The following is a 21,802-nucleotide window of genomic DNA, read 5'->3' as shown; positions in this document are numbered from 1 at the left end:
ATTAAAACTTTATATTACTAAGCTAATTATCGACCCTAGTTGCCTTTATTAGAGTTAAAAATTGGCCATTTTGTTGGCCTATGCACGGATTTGTTTATTTATTTACTTTTTTTTCATTTTAAAGTTATAAACAACTGCGATGACCTGAAGGTAGAGTGATATCCAAGCATACCATGTGTTTGATACCCAATAGTGTAATATGGAAATGTAAAGTTGGAAAAACTATTATGATCTCTAATCCCTTCACACTGACTCTAAAACACGTGAAGCTTATAATATACAACATGTTTGTTTTGGATTTCGCGCAAAGCTACAACAGGGCCGTCCCTAATTTAGCAGTGTAAGGCTAGACGGAAGGCATCTATTCATCACCACCCACCGCCACCTCTTGGGCTACTTTTTTACCATCGAATACTGGAATTGACCGTCACATTATAATGACCCCACGGCTGAAAGGGCGAGCATGTTTGGTGTGACGAGGATTCGAACCCGCGGTCCTCAGATTACGAGTGGAGTGCCTTAACCACCTGGCCACGTCGGGCTATTATAATACATAATATGATAATATATTAATGTAGACAGTGTCTAGTAACGAATGAAAATTCCAAAATGAAGGTTAGAATGAAGATGTTGCCATATGGTGGTTGTTAGAGAAATATAACTTTGTGTTGTCATAACACTGTTATCAGTAACTTTTATCTAATTAATTTATATAAATTATAGTGTATATACATATATATATTAGTGTTTGCATGTAGGTACAAATTCAAGATTGCTATACAAAGTACAGTATCTTAAGTATTTTCTTTTGGATGTTATAAATATGAGTCACAATATTTCTTTACAGAGCCACACCGTATATATATATGATATTGCATTGCTTTATTTCGAATACCTTTTTGCAGTTCATTACCAAACATGAAAATCAGGCATAGGATGTACAGACTGATAAAGTTGCATATTTTAAGAATATTGAAAATATCTGGAGATAGACACAAATTACTTTGTGTATGTGTGAGTTTTTGTTGTTTTGTTTCTGATTTTTTTCGTTACCTAGTAAGTAGACATGTTGTTTATTTAAACAGAAAGTAAACTCTGGGATAAAAGTTCCTTTAAACTTTTGTTCTGGCTTTTCACAAACGTCCGGCATGGCCAGGTGGTTAAGCACTCGACTTGTAATCTAAGGGCCGGAGGTTCGAATCCCCATCACACGAAACATGCTCGCCCTTTCAGCCGTGGGGCATTATAAGTAACGGTCAATCCCACTATTCGATGGTAAGAGAGTAGCTCAAGAGTTGGTGGTGGGTGGTGATGAATAGATGCCTTCCGTCCAGCCTTACACTACTAAATTAGGGACGGCTAGCGCAGATAGCCCTCGTGTAGCTTTGCGTGAAATGGGACTAGTAAAGTTATAAAGATTTTAAGAATATTAAAAATATCTGAAATAGACTTTGTTGCTAGAAGGAAAAGCATTTGTTGTATTTTCAGTTTCCATTTTTACATCACATATCTTACTCAACTATGATAATTAGGTACTATATAAATGAAGGTTGTGAAACCTAATAGTTGGTTTAATTTCACGCATATTATCAAGAAGTTATTTGCAAAGGCGTTCTAACTGAGAAATTATTTCTATGTTTACTGAAAAATCCTCTGATGAGTGTGTTTTTCCTTAGAGCAAAACTACATTGGGCTATCTGCTGAGTCCACCAAGGGGAATCGAAAGCCTGATTTTAGTGTTGTATATAGGTAGACTTAACTGCTGTACCAGCGGGGTACTCCTCTGATGAAAACAGAAAAAAATCCTGTAAATAAGAGAAAACGTTCAGTAATCTGTACTGACCTAACAAGTAGATTGTTTAGTGTGTGTTGTGGTTTGTTTTGTGTTTCTCTAGATTTTTTTTTTAATTACCTAGTCATCATACATTTTGTTTATTTAAACAAGTAGAATCTGGAATACAAGTTTCTTTAAACATTTGCTCTGTATTATTGCAACTTCCTTGCAGTTAAGTCGATACAAGCGTTGTAACTTATTGCTTGGCATGTTCATGAAAAAAACGAGAAACAACCTAAAGTTAAATACATCTTCGTACACACACAATGTAACACGAAATTTGCTTTTGTTGAAATTGAAAAGAACTGCTCTGCTGTGATAGGAATAGCACTAAGTTTGATGATAAAGAAAAGCTGGCAGCAGGTTTAAAAGCTAAGAAATATCCTCAGCATCGTAACATTCTTTACATCGCTGCTCATTTTATACGTTATTTCATTAATAGGTATTTTCTTATTTTGGAGGGATCTTTGAACTATTTTTCTGAGTTTACTCTTTTCCATTTTTCAACAATTGTTCGTGTGAGTTTCGTTACAATAACTAAAGTGTATGTTAAGTATAACTTAATACTTTAACAATACTGGCAAATGAGAGTTCAAATTTAAAATACTAAAGAATATACAGATAAAAGCATAGATAAAGATAACAAAAGTATATGTAACCTTTGGCGTTTTTGTTATGAAATGTTAAGTTAAACAACAATGATTTTTACAACCAATTCATCATTCAAATTAATATCTCAAAACTATTATAAATCGTTACATTTTTTTTAAACACACAGTACATTTAAATCCGTTTTTGCAACATTTATTTAACATACACTTTGTCCCATCGACGCAGCTGCACCGTTTTGAACAGCATAATACAGCGTGTTAAACGACTAACAAAGAAAATGTAATATACCTCTCCATCATTCCTCATTCTACATCTAGCATAATAGCATATGCTTCCTTTATATATAGTTTTTGGAATATTGCGCAAGTCTGCCTACAAAGGCGTCATCTTCGACAAACTTCGACAAAAAACGTCACTTTCGGGTGCTTGAAGACAATCCCACAATTCCATTATATCATATGTCCGCCATAGTATATAGACCGGTACATTGCTCACAGAGCAGTGGGAAGATAGCATACATTTACAATAAAACTGAGTCACAGTAGAACCTGGTTTTAACTTAAGTACGCCACATGCAGCATTCTCCATTCGAAGTTAAGAAGAGATTATTGAAAGCATTAGACAAGGACAACAATGTAAGCTAAATTTCTCTCGTATGAGCTTCGACTTCAAATGTTTTCTGAAACAATGGTTATACGACTTAAACTACGGACGACACTTAAAAAAAAAAATTTCCGAGTTCAGTACTATAACTTGTAATAAGGACTTAAACTTTGTGCCCTGGGAAGCAAACTTTAGCTGTAGAGAATATTTTGCACGGTACCAGTATGGTACGCATTATTTGGTACTGGTAGAAAAGATTTAGGCTTAACGTTAAATTGTATCTTTAATACCATTTAACAAGGAATACTTACTTTATCAACAAGATAATACTAAGTTACATAGTTGACATCCCTGGGGAAAACCTATACAAATTTAAGTAGATACAACGTTATAAAATGTTCTGTGAATGTTTACTTACAAGTACAACCTAAATCGTATGGACTCACAACTCGAATGTCACGGCTCATGCGCGATCGTTCTGTGACCGGTAAACTCCTACTATTACCAGATCACACCGCGGCGTTTCATACATAGCCTTCCAAGAGTTAAGCCTAATATAGAAAGGCTAAATGTTTTAAATTTGAAAATAGTTATAACATTTTATTTTACCAGTGACATAAAATTTTGAATTATTAAATACTGATACGGAAATTGCGAACCATTAATTTAAGTTTTTACATGCTAAATACATTATAAACTACATACATTGTTACAACGTAGACTGTTGAAGTAACTTCGATGAAGGTAGTCGTAAGATTGTGTTATGTTTTAGGAAGTAATGTCTTTGATTTATTTATAAAATAATATACAACTCTGTGTATAAGATTGTGTTAATAAATGCAAAATAAATAGTAAGGTTATAATTTCAATAACGAACAGTGCATAATATGTGAATAACAGTCAGAAGGACGTTATGAACCATTTGGGTAAAAAACTTCCACAAACTGAGACAAGCACTGCTAGTGCGGTTACTCTGAATTTGAAGTTACAATACTGTTTCAGTAGTCTCAAGTTAGCTCCATTGTTACCTAAAACAAAATTTAGGTAGGTTGTCAAAATAACAGTACAAATTTCAAAATTAAGTTGTTTTTTTAAATTCACAGTAAATTGTCATAGTTCTGGAACTGTTTGGGCTAGCCATACTAATGAAATATCCAAACATTGATAATTAACTTCATTAAGACTAAGATATTAGTTTAAATGAATAAAACTGAAAAGATATGAAATATCCTCAGGCACTGATTTACCTTTCAGGTAAGAAAAGTAACTAAGAACAAAATTTAGTATGGATTTAAATGTGAATTTTTAGCTGAGTTTAAGAAAGAGACCAAGTACAGTGTAAAAAAGTTTAAAGTAGTCTTAAAAATATGGCAAAGATGAATGCATGGTACTTAATTACAGAGTTCAGATTCAGAAGCAGATCTGGCTATAGTCGATGGAATACTGCTGAAAATAGTCATTCAATCTGAATAAGAATAGGAAAGTATGGAATCAATATATTACATACAAAAACATAATCTTGCCACAAAGTATGCATGCAGTACTAACTTTGGTAATTCTAGTTATCTCTTCTAGAAAATTGTATGCATTTTATTATATCAGTGATCATTTCTCATCATTTAGAGTAGATGTATTCGTGAGGCTTCAAGAAAGCTTGCCATGTTGTCAAAACTTTTACAGAATCTACATAGTTTTACAAATAGATTTAGAGAAGAAGGTTGAACTGTTAGAGGAAAAAATAACTTTAAAAGTAGAAATCAAGGTGTAACAGGAACTAGTGTAAAAGCTGCTTTGAGGGAGGGTAAGAAAGAGCTCAGTTTACATGGGTGTATAAAAGGAATAAAACTAAGGCAATATATGTAGGTTCAAGTTACCAGTTCATAATAGATTTGAAACATTTGCTCCTTACATGTTACACAAGGCAGTGAGGATGATATCTCATTAAGTATACTAATAGTTATTTGTAGTTGATAACATAGGAAGAGTAGAACAATATTTTGATTGCAAAGTGCAAAGATGAGAACATTACAGATTGTGTTAACAGTTTAGTTGCAGGTACTAAGAAACATTCTGTTTTTGTAGTATATGATACTAGAAACTGTAAATCATGGAAGTTGCTTAAAACATGTACAGAACTGTAGGAATAACAAACAGGTAAGTGTGGCCCTTTTGTAGGTGCTCTCTCAGGTTTAGGTGCAAGAACGAATTACTCAACGAAAGACTTAAAACATTATCAGGGATATGCTTAGAGCAACAAGTTGGCTGGTTGAACCCGTGGAATAGTTTTAAGAATATGGGTGAATCACGTATGAGAGATAGATTCCATTGATATAGGTTAGATTGTACTGGATATCACATGTTCACCATACTGGTTGGTGTGTTACGTTGCTCACAGAGCAGTGGGAAGATAGATCACACTCATGGGATGTTTAAAGAAGGACTGAGTATATTCATTAAAGTTTCATAGTGATGAAAGTGTGAAAAATTGGGAATAAACTAAAGTGATAGATAGTAGAATCTGGAACTGGAAATAAGATATTTGGACAGCAAGATATATATTGGTGTTAAAGGTGTACATGTGTCTGTGTGTTAGGTTTAATGGCATAGATTCAAGGAAAAGCTGAGTTGAAAATGCCTGAAGTCAGAATTTTTTTTAACAAAGTTTAGGGGCAATAAGAGATGTGTTGGTCCATCTCAGCTGCCCAATCCTCCAAGCTAAACTAAAACTTAAATAAATAAATTTTAAAAAATACAGAATAAAATTTTAAAGCTAGTCCTTATCATTCATATATCTATCAAGCCTTCTATTCAACTCAATCGAATTTACTGCCTTCACAAGATCTAGTATAATTAAAATAGGATTAATTTGTAACTGTGAGTCACTAATGAAATAAGAAAAACAATTTTTCTGTAGTGGAAAATTTGTTAAGTGCCTTAAAAAGTGGTGGCAACAGTATGTGTGGCATTATTTAATATTGTGGGTCATTAGCTGTTATGGTTGTAAAATTATCTTTTCCCAAGTTTCATAGAGGTCCTTGAATGTATTCTTATAAACTGAATGTCATTTTTGATTTTCAGAGACTTTGAAATGTCTGAATTTCAATAAAATTTAATAGGTCTTTCAAAAGGTTTTTAATTTTTGATATATGTTTAAAAAAAATGAAAATATTTGTCTTTGATATGGAAACAAGAAGTGAAACAACTGAATTTTTGTTTTTGGAGTTGTATTTCCTTTTTTCTCACTTTTTTATATATTCTTTTGTATTTACTATTATACTACAATAGAGAACAAGGTAACCTCATTAACTCTAAACTTAAGAAAAAAATATGTTTAAAGAATGATAAAACTTCTGGATCAGATACCATTTACACAAGGGTTTTGAAGAAGGTTAAGAATTGATTATTGTAAGCCTATTGTTAGTGTATTTTGTATGTCTTTTAATAGTGGCAAGTGCTAGACAATTTGGAAGTTGGCTAATGTAATTTCTCTTTTCAAAGGAGGGTAAAATAAGGATAAGTTCATTTTTATGTCAGAGGTGATGAAATGTTTTGAAACTTATAAAAGATCCTTTGCACAATTATTTAATAAAGTATAAAACTTTTTGGAGAGTGAATATGTTTTTATTGGGAGGGAGTGTTGCTAATCTTTTGGCATTCTGTAAAGAAGTCACTGCTTATGTAGACTTACAAGAGTAAGGGTGCCACATAAAAGCTTGTTGAAAACAAAAGATTTTTTTAGGCATGAGGAATTACGTTCATTCATTGGATTGAAAAAACAGGGCTCTTATAAATAGTTCAATCAAACTGGATTAGCCCTTTAATTGTGGTCCAGGTTTAGGCTTGTGAGAATGTTTGTGTGTGTGATAGTTACCTTTAAAATATTGTTAAACAAATTTGCAAACAATGTGTTTTTGTGAAATTAACATAAAATATTTAAATTATTTAAGTTTTAATTTTGATGGGTTTTTTTAAAAACCTCAATCTTGTTTTCTCTGTGTTGTGACACATCCATATTCTGAATTCTCTTCCAATTTGTGTAACTTCACTATAACAACATGTACCCTGTTTCACTTCTGATGACATATGTAAACAATTTCAAGGGCCAGTGTACAGTGTCAATATCCTAACTTCTCTGTTTTGTGAGATATCAATAAAGTTTCCAAACCCACATCAGAAGGACTGCCCATCTGTCCTTAACTTCAAAGGCAAAACTTTCGGCGCCTGTCCTGTGAAAGTGGGTTTTCTCGGGGCACTCCCGTTTCCCCCCACATCAAAATCTTTAGGCATTGGATTTCTAGATCTCAGCCCAGGCAACTCTTTTGCCAGACCCCAAATCGTGCCGTTTGATTTGATCTGGATTTGAATGAATTATATTCATGTTCACATCTGCTCAACTTCTTCCTTTCGGGACAGGTCCTGGCCTTTCTTTCCGCTGCTGCCTTTGTCTCCACCCAAGACAACATTTAGAGAGACATCCTCCACCCAAAAAGTCAAGAATAATTAATTTATTAAATAAAAAAAAAACAAAAAAACTACCACTTAATCTTAATAACAATCCACGAAAGGGGACGAAGAGGAACCACAACGTTCCTGAACACCCCGGTTGGGGAGAGAACTCTTCTGATTTCTCTCTCTCTAAGCTGAACCCCTGACACGTTAGTTTAGTTTAGTTTAGTTTAGTTTAGTTTAACTTCAAATACCACATGTTCTTATTTGACATGAATTTTTTTATAACCCAATAAGAACTTAATTTTTATTTCAATAGTCATATTACAACTGGTAGCAAAGACTTGAGAGTTTGAGTAGAAGTGGATAAACAAAGCTAATGCATAAGCACTTCATTTTTTCTGCCTTTAGTTTAAAATAAAAACAGTTAAATTATAATTGTTTGTAGACATTTTGATTTGATGATTTATTTATTATTTATTTTAAAATGTATATTTAAAAGGTACTTACATTTTGTTTTGTAACATAACTTAGAGAAAATACAAATAGAGTTGTGTAGCCACTGTTATATGAGCCCAGAACATCATGTACGAAAATGTATGTGGGAAACTGCTGATTTGTTTTCTTGGTGATGTGTTTCAGGGATGAATGAGCTGTGTTTTACAAGTCAGGCAATAAAATTAAACTATGTGGGAAAATAGTAAACAGCTGAAATTGTGAAGACAATGAAATTTAAAATATGGTGACAATTCATTAAAAAAAGAAGTAAAAAGATGTTTCTTATTTCAGAATTTTTAGAATTTAAGAGATGTAGTCCCTGTTAGTGTTAGGATAGAGAAAATAAAGTATAAAACTTTGATGTTTATTTAGGATGTTCTAGATGTTTTGCAAATGAAATATGAAACTAAGATGAAAAGGAGTATTTTTATTCTTAGTGTGGAAATTCCTTTCTTTCAGATTAACTCTGTAAATGTTTTGGAAATTTACAGACAAATCTTTGCTATAAATACTTTATTAAAATCTTTCACTTTCTGTGTATAACAGCCTTGTAATATTTACAAAAAAAATTGCCAAATTCTATTAGATACACTTAATGTTTTCACATTTTTAGTGTGGAAAGTCTTGTGTAAAATGACCAATCTGTATTTAAAAGGTTAATATTCCAAGTGTGGAATTCTTCAGGACTTATTTTCAATTCTTTTAATTTATTTACACCAGTGATATAGATGAAGAAATGGTCAATAAGTTACTTGAATTTTCTCACAAATACTAAGATCTTGGGTGTTGCTGGTTGTGGGGAAGATACTACTAGACATAATGATTGAAATTATTTGGTGGATTGGCCAAATAAATGCCCAATGGCTTTTGATTATGAGAAATGCAAGATAATACTTTTTGGTTATCGTAATTTGAATTGTAAGTATAATTTTGGTAGGAATAACCTTTACAGTGTTATGGAAGAAAGGGGTCTTAATGTTTTGGTTGATCAGCCACTTAAGCCATCAAAACAATGAGCTGTTGTTAGTAGGAGGGAAATTTTCAGTTGTGATTACATAAATATTGAATCCAAGCATTAAAGAGGTTATAACTTCACTATATGAATCACTGTTTAAGCTGCACTTAAATTATTGTCTTGTCTTGGCTTCTGACCTAAGGAAGGATAAAATTGTTGTATAGGATTTGGAGAAGGGGTACTAGGATGATACCTTTAATGAAAAGGTTGGCATAAAATAACACATTATACTCTCTGAAATTGTTTCTTTGTGAAAAAAGAAGTTTAGAGAAGATCTAATTGAGGTGTTTAAAGTTGTTAAAGGATTTTATTTCAGTGCACCATATTTTTCATACTTAATGGGGAGAATGGAAGGACTGGGAGGGCACGTGTACATTTTGACAGGTAGAAGTTATCTTCAGCTCGGATTTGCAGGGACTAGATAAGAGGTGATCTTATTGAATTATGTAGATAGACTTGTTCTGTTAGCTTATCTTGTTAGAAAAATAAGTGTCTTAAGTCTTAAAATGTCAATAAATGTCATGTTTGGTTCATTGCATTCTGAACAAACTACTGGATGAAACAATTTGGAACTTTGACATTAACTTTCTACAGAATATGAATCTTCTGCAAATAGAAAATATTTATTATGTGTAACATTTGTAGAATTTTGCAGTTTTGAAAATTTTAAAAGATTTCATTAATGTTTTCTAAGAACCTTTTAAAAATGCTTACATTTATTGGAGATTCCACTTCACAATTTTGTTTTATTATGTTCTAACATTTTCATATAAAGTTGTATTTGTCATCTTTGTTTTGATTTGAAAAACACAATGTATTTTAACCTTTTATGATCACTGGTATACAAATAAAATATTTTACAATGCCAAATTTATAAATAAGCTAACTTCTTTTTTTTTTAATTTTTAATCAGAAGTTTTCATCAAAAAGTTTTAACTTTTTAAAGTTAATATATAGGTAGCTACTTCAACATGACAACAAAGGTCGAGAAATATGATGGTTAAGATCGATAAAACTGAACTTATATTGAAGTCACCGAGTTCCAGTTGGCACTGATTTACTAAAAACTATTATATTTTTATTTAGAGACCTATGAAATATTTTACTGAAACAAACCTAAAATTGAAATCAATGGTTTTAAGAGCAATTATGTATAAAATGAAATATTTTTTTTTAAATAAATAAATCTCTGCTCTGAAAAATGTGTTAGAATTATTACAAGTTAATTGTGTGTACTCTTTTTAATTTCTTGATAGAATTTTCTCCAAATAGGATGCTTTCATTCAGTCACTGAATTCAAACTTTATTTCTTCTTATTATATTGTATTCAAAATTCAATACAAAGTGTTTAGAGACTTTCATATTATTAATTCTTCAGACAGTCATATAAAACAGTAAGATCACTACTAGTTCTTGTCTCAATAGAAAGTTTAACCCATCCAAATAAGGTAACCCTCATATCTCTGGCATTATGTTATCAGTTCTTGTTTTGACCCCCTTATAACAAGTCATCCTTTCTAGATACAGATTAAAAGTGCAAAATATTTTTGAAGTTTTAAGTTGAAGTTTTTGAAAGAAAAAAAAAATTGAATATTGGCAAGTTTTTCTTAAGTTGTCTGACCAAGCTGCTGACATTGATGGAACATGTAAACAGATTAGTTATGCTAGTGTTGAAAATGGGCTCAGTATTATGGGTGGCTAAAGAATATCTGAAGGTTGTGGGAAATTGTTTTTATACTGTGCGTGTATAAGATCTTAGTAGGGAAGATGTCATGTTAGATCTTATTTTTAATATTGTGGAGGATATAATCAAAAAATGTGATTGTGAGAAAGAACTGGTAATCATAACAATATTTTCTTTGATACTTGTACTGAAACTAGTTTTAATTTTGTTAAGTTACTTCCAATGCCTTAAAATTACTGACACCTAAAAATTGCAGAAAGTTATGATAGTGTATGATTGCCTGATCTAATTGGAAAGAAGTCTAATGAATCTGTTAGATCAATTAATGTAACAAGAAATAAAGCACTTAACTAAATATTTACATTTCAACTAATATACACAAGATTAATGAAATTACAAATATCTGGCATTTTGAAATCCTTGAAATCTTTTTTTGAATAACTCAAGTCTAGGTGTAAAAGTAAAGGAAATATTAGTATCATTAATTGGTAGAATATTGATCAGAACTGAAATTCTTTCAGCACTTTTATTCCTCTTTGTCTTCTGTGTAGGCATGACTGTCTTTCTAATGTGATTATCATAGGCAGTATTTGCATGCACTCTGTTATGAGACATGGCACTCATCATTGGAGATGCATATTATGTCCAATTTTGTAATCTTCCTTGTGTACATATTGTTTATGCTATGGCTATGCTCTTGGCTGTCAGCAAAAATTTGCACCAAAAACTGTTAGCATAACTTATTTTGTTAGCAGTTTTTGACTTATTCATTAATTACCACTCTTGTGATGAAAATATCTTTTCACATAAATAGATCATGCATAGTCTGGTAATAGGAAACTAGACCCACGACTTAGAGATCATGGATTTCATGCTCACCCCTTTCATGTATGGTGGTATTGTAATATTATGGGAAATCCCAGTACACAAAATTTAACAAATTTTTCATATATAGGCACTCGTATATATTACACTCTCACATGATTTAGCTCTTATTGTGGAATTTCATTGTTTTATCAGGCTTTTCCTATTGGGAATATATGGTCCATGTGTATTTTTCCCTTCACCACGAAAGTAAGATATTATTGGAGTAAGTAAAAAGACAATTCACAAGGAAGTGTAACTTTACATGAGGGAATGTATTCTTCCTGATAGCTTTCCCTTCAATGAATATAATTTTATTTCATTATTTCTACCTCTGGCTTGATTATGATTGATTATATTTGTCATAATACATCAGTGTAAGGTCTGTTACATTTTTTAAAATTCGATTCTTTATTCAGTCGGATAAGATTTTAAGAAAAGAGATATGTATAAGTGTTTTAATCACAGTTACATTTGTTTCCGGTGAACAGTTACACTCAAAGCAGGGCTTATAAAGATAGCTGAGACAAAACATATATACAATCCATTTCTTACAGTAATGTTGTGTGTGAATTCCATAGGTTATATACTTATTTGTTATACTTAGAAAGTTAGCTTGTAATATTGGAGGTCCAAAAGTTAATATTTTGATAATAGTGCAGAATAGCAATTTATTGTGTTTTATTACCTTAAGCACACAAATCAGTTGCTTTACAGAATTTTACAAATTGACTAAAACAATTTGGTGTAAAATACTGATGCTTAAAAAACATGTTAATCAGATTTGTTTCAGCATGTAAATGTACATAATAATAGGAACAATTATGCAGATAAAGTAACATTACCCCAGACTTTAGTGGGTGTAGTTTCTAGGCACCAGTTTTCAGATTACACAATGCAAAACTTGTTTGCTTGAAATTATCATAAAAATTAAGTATATGGTTAAAGCAGTTACAACAATAAGTTCTGGTGTTGGTGTGTATATGAATGATGTATAAAATTTAATTATCTATTTTAATTTTCTTTTAAAATGTAAATAATGATTTTAGTGAAGTGGTGTTATGAATGAAAAGTAATTATTTACTTATTTTTCATAATATACTTTTGCTAAATTGTAACTATATATAGTTTAAAGATATTTTGGAGCAGTTTTAATCAGTACTAGTTATTGTAGCTATATGAGACAGTTTGAGGCAAATGCATGAAATCATCAAGCGACCAACTACACCCCATGACCTGACATCACCACTAGAGAGTCATCTGCAGTGATTCTTTAAGTTGCCAAGAAAAGTAAAGTCTGGTATCTTACATCAAGGTGTGAAAACTTGAATTTGTGAAAAAGATTTTGGTTACTCTAATGGTTGAGAAAGTCGACACTAACTTTAAGCATTTATAGTAAAGTGACTTAAGAAATATAGGAAGAGGAAAATATGAGCATGTCATGCTACTTTTGGTTAAAAGGGGATTCATAATGATTTACACAAGAAACACGTTGAAATGAACTAATTCTGACAAGGGGTGCACACAGGCTTGTGGTGTGTGTAAAGAAAGTTTGTATATAGAGGTGGAACTGAATAGGTAACCTCATGAGTTGTGGTAACTACCTGTTGGAAATAGATTATCAGTATGAAAAAAATACAATGTCTGAAAAACATAATGATATCAGATTTAAATGTATTACATGGTTAATTTCATTCCATTCCTGATTAATGTCCTTATTAGTACAATTTACTTCAGGAACATGCAAGTAATCCATATTAGATTAATTATCTTTTATCATATATTTCTCCTGCAAATCTGATACATATACCTGGGTATATAGGCTGATTTGTGAGTAACTTTTAAAAATAGGAAACTTTTTTTTTTTTTTTTTGCAGGTGGTGGACATGGTTGGTGTCACTGAGGTCATATCAATATTGGAGACGATTCCAATCACAAAGGATGAATTAGAGGTAGAATTTGTACATGATAAAATTAATAAAGCATGTCATAACTGTATGAATTAGAGTGCAAACCAACCTAGAGTAGAGAGTATTATTGTTTTTTGATATTCAATGATTTATCTTTCACTGTTCTTTGCATACTTTATGTTATTGGTTATCAATTTTGCTCATTTGTTTTATGCTTGTCTTTAGCAGCCTAGTGATTCATTCAATGTATCTAGAGTCGAAACCAATACACTGAAATTTGTATGTTATTGGATGTTTTCTAGTTTGCATAAGTATGCTGTCAATAATTGTGAAATAGCAGGATATAATATTTCACTTAAGATTATTACAACGGAATAATGAGAAACTAAACGAGACTTCTAATTAATATATTCAAGCCATAACACAATGGAAGGAGTTTGACAGTTAATCTGATAAGAATTATCTAAGTTTTCTTTCAATTTACAGTTATAATAGCCATGCAACTTTGTCAAGATTGAGCCTTTGTTGAAATGCTAGTACTCAAGAGATTTACCATGTATGGATAATGTGTCACATTCCTATTGGTAGAGGGCAGTACTTCAGTAATTACATTATAAGCTGGTGCAGTCCATATTAATATGTGTAGGGGTGAGATTTTTGTTTAAGGCTTGTGACATGCAAAAAACTATTCTTGGTTGATATGCAAACTGTCTTCTCTAGAGAGGTATCTCTGAGAAATATGTTTTCAGGTAAGGGAAATGTTAGCATCAGGATTGCTAAGCAAAGAATAACTTAAACATGGACAGCAAAAGAAAAGAAGTGAAGAAACAGTTGTTATTCACACTAATGTCTGTTTATGTTACCAAATCATTAGCTAGCTTCTATTAATATAATGAATGTCTAGTTGTTGAGGGTAGGGCATCAGAATAAACAAGACGTGAAGCTGTGAGATAAAAAACACGAGAGAAAATTATGGAAATAACTCATACTTGGCCAAAGCAATAGTAAGGTATCTCACAACTCTATGCAAATTGTACTCAGTACCTTGAGATTTAAGAACAGCTGCTGTAATATCTGTAACCTATACCTTTCTAAAAAGATTAGTACACAAATTTGCATGTTTCCAGTCAATTAGAAACATCATGGAAATTTATAATAATTATCTTAATACAGTTATTTCAAAACAACTTGATGAAATTGCAACATATTTTGTGACAACTATTAACTAATTTTATTTAGTAATGCTGTTGTACATTTTTTATTTATATTAAATTTTTTTTTAGTTTGTATTTCTTCAGTATATGTGAAGCCTAAGATAATACACAACATACATATCTTAAAACTGAATGAATCTTGGGGTTTCTTCAGAATTTACTTCTTTGAATTTTTATGGAATGATCAGGACAGAAAACTCTTGAACAAGTGAAAGTGTACTTTATGTCCCTCCCTTTCCCATCAAATTAATATGATTAAACAGCAATATAGAGCTACAGAAGCAAAGCAGTAAATGTCAGGGAAGAAATCATCCCCAAGACCTAGAAAGCTTGTTTTCTTGTTGAAAATACATAGTAATTACATTACTTGTCATATTACCTATATAGCCTGTGTTCCTGTTGAATCATTAGGCTGCTTTGCACTGCTGCCAGTTGATTATTGGGGCTCTAGATGTAGCAACTGCCGAGGCCTTTAAGGCCATCATGGTGTAGAGACTCTTCACCATTACTGAGAATGTATGTAACTGGAATAATCAAGAGTGTGGCATTTAATTAGTTGTTGTGTGGCTGTTGCAGCTTAGAAGGAACATTGCCTGTGGTTCAACTCAAATAGTGTTAGTTCTCTCTTGCTTTTCAGCATCCCTAATTTAGTGACTGCTATTGGTGATTTAGCTACTAATTATAGCAGTCTTTTCTTCTAATGTTAAAAATATTCCAAAGTACATTTCTATTCAAATTATTGAAATGAAAAAAATCTTAATATTGTATTTAAGCTCATCCCAGAAATGTTATACCTATATATAAATGCAGACATATTGCCCATAAAGCCAGAATTAATTTAAATTCTTGAGAATTCAGTGCCTTCAAGTTTCAATTTTACAAGACATAATTTTAGACCAGGTCCATCAAGTATCATTTTAGTGTATTTGATTTTTTTTCGCCTTTTATTTTTTAATTACAGAGGAACTGTAACTGTTATGCTATTTATAATAATCTTTCATAGTTTCCTTTTTTATCAAAATCAGTTTTTATTTTACCATATTAGATAATTTTATACCCTTGGTGTTTTACTCCTGTCTTTGTAAAAACACCTGTGCTGTTATGACACAGAGGTAGGAATTTCTCAGCTTGGACATTCTGTGAAACTGTGAAAAATTAGGGTTTATGTTTCTTGTATTATTATTATGCACACAAATTTTTATTCCTTTTTGGTGTGTATGTCTGTGTGCACCTGGTTTATAATGCACTCTTATTACTGTAGTGCAAATAAGGAGATTATTTAAATAAACCGTATGCCTAATATTCCTGGTCTGTTTGTTACTGCTGTCTAGATGATGGAGGCAATGGCAAGAAACTTCTCTGTAACCATCATTTAAAAGGTGAATAGTATACCAAGTTGTTCATAGAACAGCTAAATAACCAAGTCCTAGGCTGACTACTGGAAGGATAGCCACAACAGAGATTGCATAGTAGACCACATGTTACTGAAATACGTATTTGTTTTTTAACACTATGCAAGTATTCCTGATCTAATTGATTTCTGAAAGTCAGTTTTAGAAAACAAGAGGAGCATTATTTAAGCTACATATATTAAGGTTTCTGACATATTACATTTATCTCCTTGGGCAACAGTCTCAACTGAAGCAATTTTATAGTTAACCGTGCTATTTTTGGCAATTATTTCTGTTGCCCTAACTGCCTTTAAAAATGTAATTGCCACAGCTAATTAAATTATAGACATGTAATGATGACACAACTATTTTGTTTTATCTAACTAAATAAAAAATTTTACTCTAAGTACACAAAGTATACTGCATGCTGCATATTTAGTAAAATTCGTTGATTGTATACACCATTTATTTCTTAAACACATTCTGTCTGGAGAGACAAAGCTGGGAATGAATGTTATTTAATCTCCAGCAGGTTACATTGAATAATAGTACATTAAACTAGTCTGTACTTTTTTTGGTATGTTGCTTCAATCATCAACTTGTATTTTCATCCTGTAATCTCCCTGCCTTATTACATGTAAAACAATATTGATAAGAACTTCTGTACCAGTAACTAACAGTTACTTGGCATTATATTAAACTAGCATCCAAATGTAACTTCTGCAATCTTTTTTTCCATTTCTTGACCCCATTAAGCACACACTTCTCCTAATTCAGTTAGGAGGGAAAAAAGTTTGACCCCCTAAAATATCTGGACATGGCTTATAATAAAATTTCACTCACATTTTGATCAAACAACGTCTTTATAATAGAAAAAATATTTGTAAGTACTTTGTTACAAAAACGTTCTCTCTAAATTAACACTGAATGGATAACAAACTTCAGTGATTTTGCTTCTGTAGCATATGCATTATGTTAAAAATTATTATTATAAATCAGTCTCATGCACATACACAATTTTTATCACACACTTAAATCTGTGACAGAATGCTTGGCATTAAATGTTACATCTTTTTTGGTAACATGCCAATTTCTCTTGCATAGATATATCCAAGTTTGTAAAGCTCTGGACTGCTCATTTTACCTGCAGGTTTTTGGTTCATTGTTAAAGCACCTGATTAATGTATATTTATGTCATGTATGTTAACTACAAAGGTAGGAAGGATCATATTTGTCATGTTTCATGCACTTTATAATGATTGGTGGCTCAGTACTGGTTGCTTAGCCTTCAGGTTGAGTAACAATTTTGGCATTATTATACAACTTAAAGTTTAATAAAAATTTCAGAATTGTTGTTAGGATTTTAAGGTTTGTGTTTTATTTTTTCATTTATAAATTAAAAATGTTTAAAAAATACTTTTGTTCATATGTACAGAATAACTTCATAAAAATCAATAGTTTGTGTCTTATTTCTTTGCACTTTTGTAAATAAATAGTTAATATTTTATATGTGTATGTATTACACATTTTTACCAATGGTAGTGAAAAGTATAACAACATTTAGTAACGTCTCTATTTCTGTTGTATGAATAGTTACTGAAGTTCTATTAAACAAGTATATATCATACTATACACCTAAAATAACTTTGCCAATTGATTTTATTTTTAATTTACTCTAGCAAACAAGACTGGGAAAGTATGTGAATGAACTTCGAAAAAAGACTTCAAATGAACAGCTTGCAAGGAGAGCAAAAGCACTGATTAAGTCTTGGTTAAAACTTTTAAATCAGTCAGCTAATGTGGCATCGGTTAATAACAAAATAACAAGTACGCCACCAATTAGAAAACCATTGGGTCCTGGTCCAGGGTCTGGACATGTACCAGGTCCTGGACCTGGTGGAGGTTCTAAAAGTCCAGCATTGCTCAACTCATATACATGTCTTCCATTAGCATCATCTTCCTTCAAACAAATTAGCCCAGCTTTACAACATACATGTGTTGATAGTCTGCTTTGCTCTAGTGAATCCAATAGTCCTATCTCATCCATCAGGCATCACACTTCCCATATACTTTCAAACCACACTCCAATATCAAAACAATCTCATATTACCAGTAATGGTAATGAAGGTCGGATCATGTCGCCCAACATTGTTAATCACAATGGCAGTGTTATATCACCTTCATTTAACAAAGTTTTCAAACCTGTAAGTCCTGCATTATTAGCTCTACATAATGCAACAACATGCAGGGCAAGCTTAACAAACCAGCCTTCTTTCACTATAGCTTGTCCAAAACCTAAGAGTTCTGTATTTAGAGAAGAATGCTTGCTTAGCCCATACCTGACAAGTATAGCTGTAAATACCCCATGTGTTCTAGTAAGTCCTTCTCATTGTGATCTAGATGTAGCCAAAACCAATGCTGCAAACAAAAGATTGAGGAAAGATCATTCTCTTATACATAAAGAAAAAAGTATCTTTGCAGAATGTGTAAGCTGCCCTAGTGATAAAACTGCTTTGGGAAATGGTCTTGTTTCATCTTCAGAACCTGCTTGGACTTTCTCCCACAGTAGACAGTCTCCTTTTGAGAGCTTTAAGTCATGCAGGGTCTCATGTGGTTCTTGTTCACCCACAGTAAATAATAAATTAGAAAAAATTCCAATAAAAAAGGTAAAACAGTACAGACAGTCAGAAAATAGAGATGTTTTGAAAGAAAAGGTTTTTGCTACAGCAGCATCTGTTTCTAAACTACCTAAAGTCAAAACTCATCAACAATTAATGGAGGAATTCCAGGCTAGAAAAGGAGCCACACTGCCCAATAAAGTTATTACTACAAGTGTAAGTGATAATGCATGTGATCTTGGAAATTCCAATAGCTTTCCAGATAAGGCTGAAAATTATGGTTTGTTTGACTGTGATGCTGAAACTTGGCAAACTAAGTCAGAACTCATGGCCATGTTTTTAAAATCATCCATCAATTTAGAAGGCAAACCAAGAATTAACAGCAGTCCTTCTCACCCTGAGTCTAATGTGGAATCTCCTGTGTCATGCAAAAAACCTTTCACTAAAATGCATGATCCAGTGGACATGGAAATAAATAATATTTTATCATCATTGCCTGTTCTAGAGCCAGATAGTATAAATTGGAATGAAGATGATTCTAGTGTTAAAGAAAGTGAACCTGTAACAAAAGAGTGTGTGGATCGTCTTTTGTTAGAGCAGTGGAATAGTGTTAATGGAAATTATGACCATAACAGTAGGTGGAGGGATTGGAAAGATGTAGTTACAGTAGAGTCATATAATAGTGACTTGCTACATATATTGCCTTATGTAAATATCAACTGGTGAATAGCATATTTTAAAGGATATAAGTCAATTTTTCTAAAAATTATATTTCTATAAATAAAAAAATGGTGATAAAATGATAGTCTAAATTTTTAATCTTGTAATAAATGAAAAATTAAAATGTACAGGTTATCTTATGGTTACCACCTGTTCGTTCCTAAATAATATAATTTCATGGTTCTCTAGGAGACTGAAAATATTGTGCCTGTGATGTTCTGGTCTTCAGAAGTGACCTTGTAGCCAACTGATATGTTATTGGTCCATCATAGCTTTAAAAACCTTATTTAGAATTACCAAATCTATAAAATCACCTGTTAAAAAGTGCAAAGAAATTTCAAATATTTCATCATTTACGTATAAAATGTTTGAGTAAGAAAACATGCAATATAAGATATAAATTAATTCATTGAAAAAACTTTAATTTGCATGTATATTTGATTTGATTACTTTATGGCAGAAATTGAAGTTATTTTTTATTTTGCATTTGAAATGAGTATTCTGTTCATAATTTTAAAACTAATTAGAGCAAAATGGGAAAACATTTTTGAATCATATACAAAATTGTATTTTAATTTATTTCAGTTTTGGTAATGGTTAGCTTTCAGTAAAATCCCAATCATGTAAATTTTCATGATATTTTATACTATATAAACACTGAACAGGTAACTTGAACATGTATTTAAATTATAAGAACTTTGTCACATTTTTACACTTTAGTTTACTTGTAGTCTTTATAGTCTGTTATTAATTGTGTTTGTTAAAGAAATGACATTAGAATACAGTGACATTATTTCAAGCCATAAATGTCATTAAAGTTGCCTTTCAAGTTTTTAAAAATAAATTTCCAGGGTAGTCTTGTATTTGTTCTTGTGTTAATTCAGAACTTTTTCCGTTAATGTGTCAGGTCTTTTTGATTGGGTTCATTTATAACTAATATTTGTTGTGTAATTAAAACTATGTAAAAACCAAATACTGAGTAGCTGGACTCGGGTGGATTATGTGATGCAGAGCTAAGGAGTAGAGATTAATTACCATTGTCTTTGAAATTTTTGTGGACCAATTCTCAGGAAAAATTCAAATTATTTGTGAAGGTAACAAATAAAATTATGTATTTTATTGTGTTTCCTTTTACTTTGAAATTATTGGAGTTGCACCTATTTTTGTGGCTTGTTAACAAATTCTAGTTGAAAATAACATTGAAAGTAAAATTAGACTGTGAAAAATAATAGTTTCTCTTGCAGCATCTATAAAAACCATATTACTTGAAGATGCAGTTTTCAAGACTATACCATGAGAGACAACAGAGATATATAGCACCATGCTACTCTGAAAATGCAGGTGTAATGAACAGATGCTAATATCTTTGGTAATTCCATGCTTATGAATTTCCAAGATTGTATGTACATGTTCTTATGGGGAAACTTTACCTTGAGCATAAGGAACAGACTTAGGAGGCTTACTTGTAACCTATCAAAAATTATGGAGACTAGTATTACCACCCCAACCTCATAGTATACCATAACCCCACATTTTATAGCTAGCTGAAATAAATCAATTTTGTGAAGTCAAACTTGACCAACAAAGAAGCAGTTACGGCAGTTAAAAATCGGTAAGTTCTCTTACAACCCAGTCAAAATTAAGAACATTTGTAAAGTGAATTCCTGACATATTCAGAGAAAATGTATTGGTAACATTACTTTTCAACAAAGACCTTTATATCATGTTGCTTGACAACAGAAGTATAGCCTAATATTTTTGTTAGCCTGTGTACAGAAAGTATGAAATATCTGTAGACAATAAAACTAGGAAAATGTTTAATTTCTTAATTTAGACTCTGTTGATTAAAGAGGTTTGTTTTAGTTATTGAAAACCTTTATAACAGAAAATAGCTTAATTCAGAAACGATTTAAGTTTAAAATTTAATTAATATTCTTGCATGATATATGTTATGCACTTTAGGCTAGATGATCTCACACTACTTCTTTACTCTTAGCTTATTATAACAACACTCATAAGACTTACAAGGTTTTATAGCACCCTCACCTTATGGCCCATTGCACTCCTATCAATAAAATCATAATGATCTGACAGTAATTAAACTTTCATTTGGATAAATATACTTTGGCTTTTATGACTGCATCTATTTTGAGAAATCATGTAACATGACATGCATCCGGGTTTTACGTAAATTGTCTTATTGCAGTATGTTAATGATATTGTTGTGTATGACTTCTCATAGTAAAAAAAAAAAAATTGTGTTGGCAAGAATGTTACAAAGTGTAAAATAAAAAGAACTATTAGGTTGAAGCACTCATCAAGTTAAAATACATTTTAATGAAAACAAAAACGATGTTTCATGCAACAGCTCTTTATGGAGTATAAAGCGGAAA

The 21,802-nt window shown here is 31.5% G+C and overlaps 1 protein-coding gene and 1 long non-coding RNA gene across 8 annotated transcripts; one reads left to right on the top strand and one right to left on the bottom strand.

Moving 5' to 3' along the window:
• Positions 1-1,458: 1,458 nt before the first annotated feature.
• On the bottom strand, positions 1,459-3,516 carry LOC143236728 (uncharacterized). Its single transcript, XR_013019729.1, has 2 exons — positions 3,361-3,516; positions 1,459-1,805 (listed from the first exon to the last, which is right to left on the bottom strand). It is a non-coding gene; the product is annotated as an uncharacterized LOC143236728 (long non-coding RNA).
• On the top strand, positions 2,861-20,534 carry LOC143236725 (uncharacterized). Of its 7 annotated transcripts, XM_076475176.1 has the most exons (5): positions 2,930-3,081; positions 9,325-9,436; positions 12,731-12,871; positions 13,434-13,508; positions 17,751-20,534. In XM_076475176.1, the coding sequence occupies exons 4-5, from the start codon at positions 13,443-13,445 to the stop codon at positions 19,413-19,415; spliced, it is 1,731 nt and encodes a 576-aa protein (XP_076331291.1). In that variant the 5' UTR covers positions 2,930-3,081; positions 9,325-9,436; positions 12,731-12,871; positions 13,434-13,442; the 3' UTR covers positions 19,416-20,534. The 7 variants fall into 7 exon arrangements, with proteins under 7 accessions (XP_076331285.1, XP_076331291.1, XP_076331287.1 ...); XM_076475172.1 differs by lacking the exon at positions 12,731-12,871; XM_076475173.1 differs by lacking the exon at positions 12,731-12,871 and having other exon boundaries at positions 2,937-3,081; positions 9,312-9,436.
• The last annotated feature ends 1,268 nt before the right edge of the window (positions 20,535-21,802 follow it).

The sequence above is a fragment of the Tachypleus tridentatus genome, chromosome 13 (assembly GCF_004210375.1).
Source record: "Tachypleus tridentatus isolate NWPU-2018 chromosome 13, ASM421037v1, whole genome shotgun sequence".
NCBI lineage: Eukaryota > Metazoa > Arthropoda > Merostomata > Xiphosura > Limulidae > Tachypleus > Tachypleus tridentatus.
This window is presented reverse-complemented; position numbering and strand designations above follow the sequence as displayed.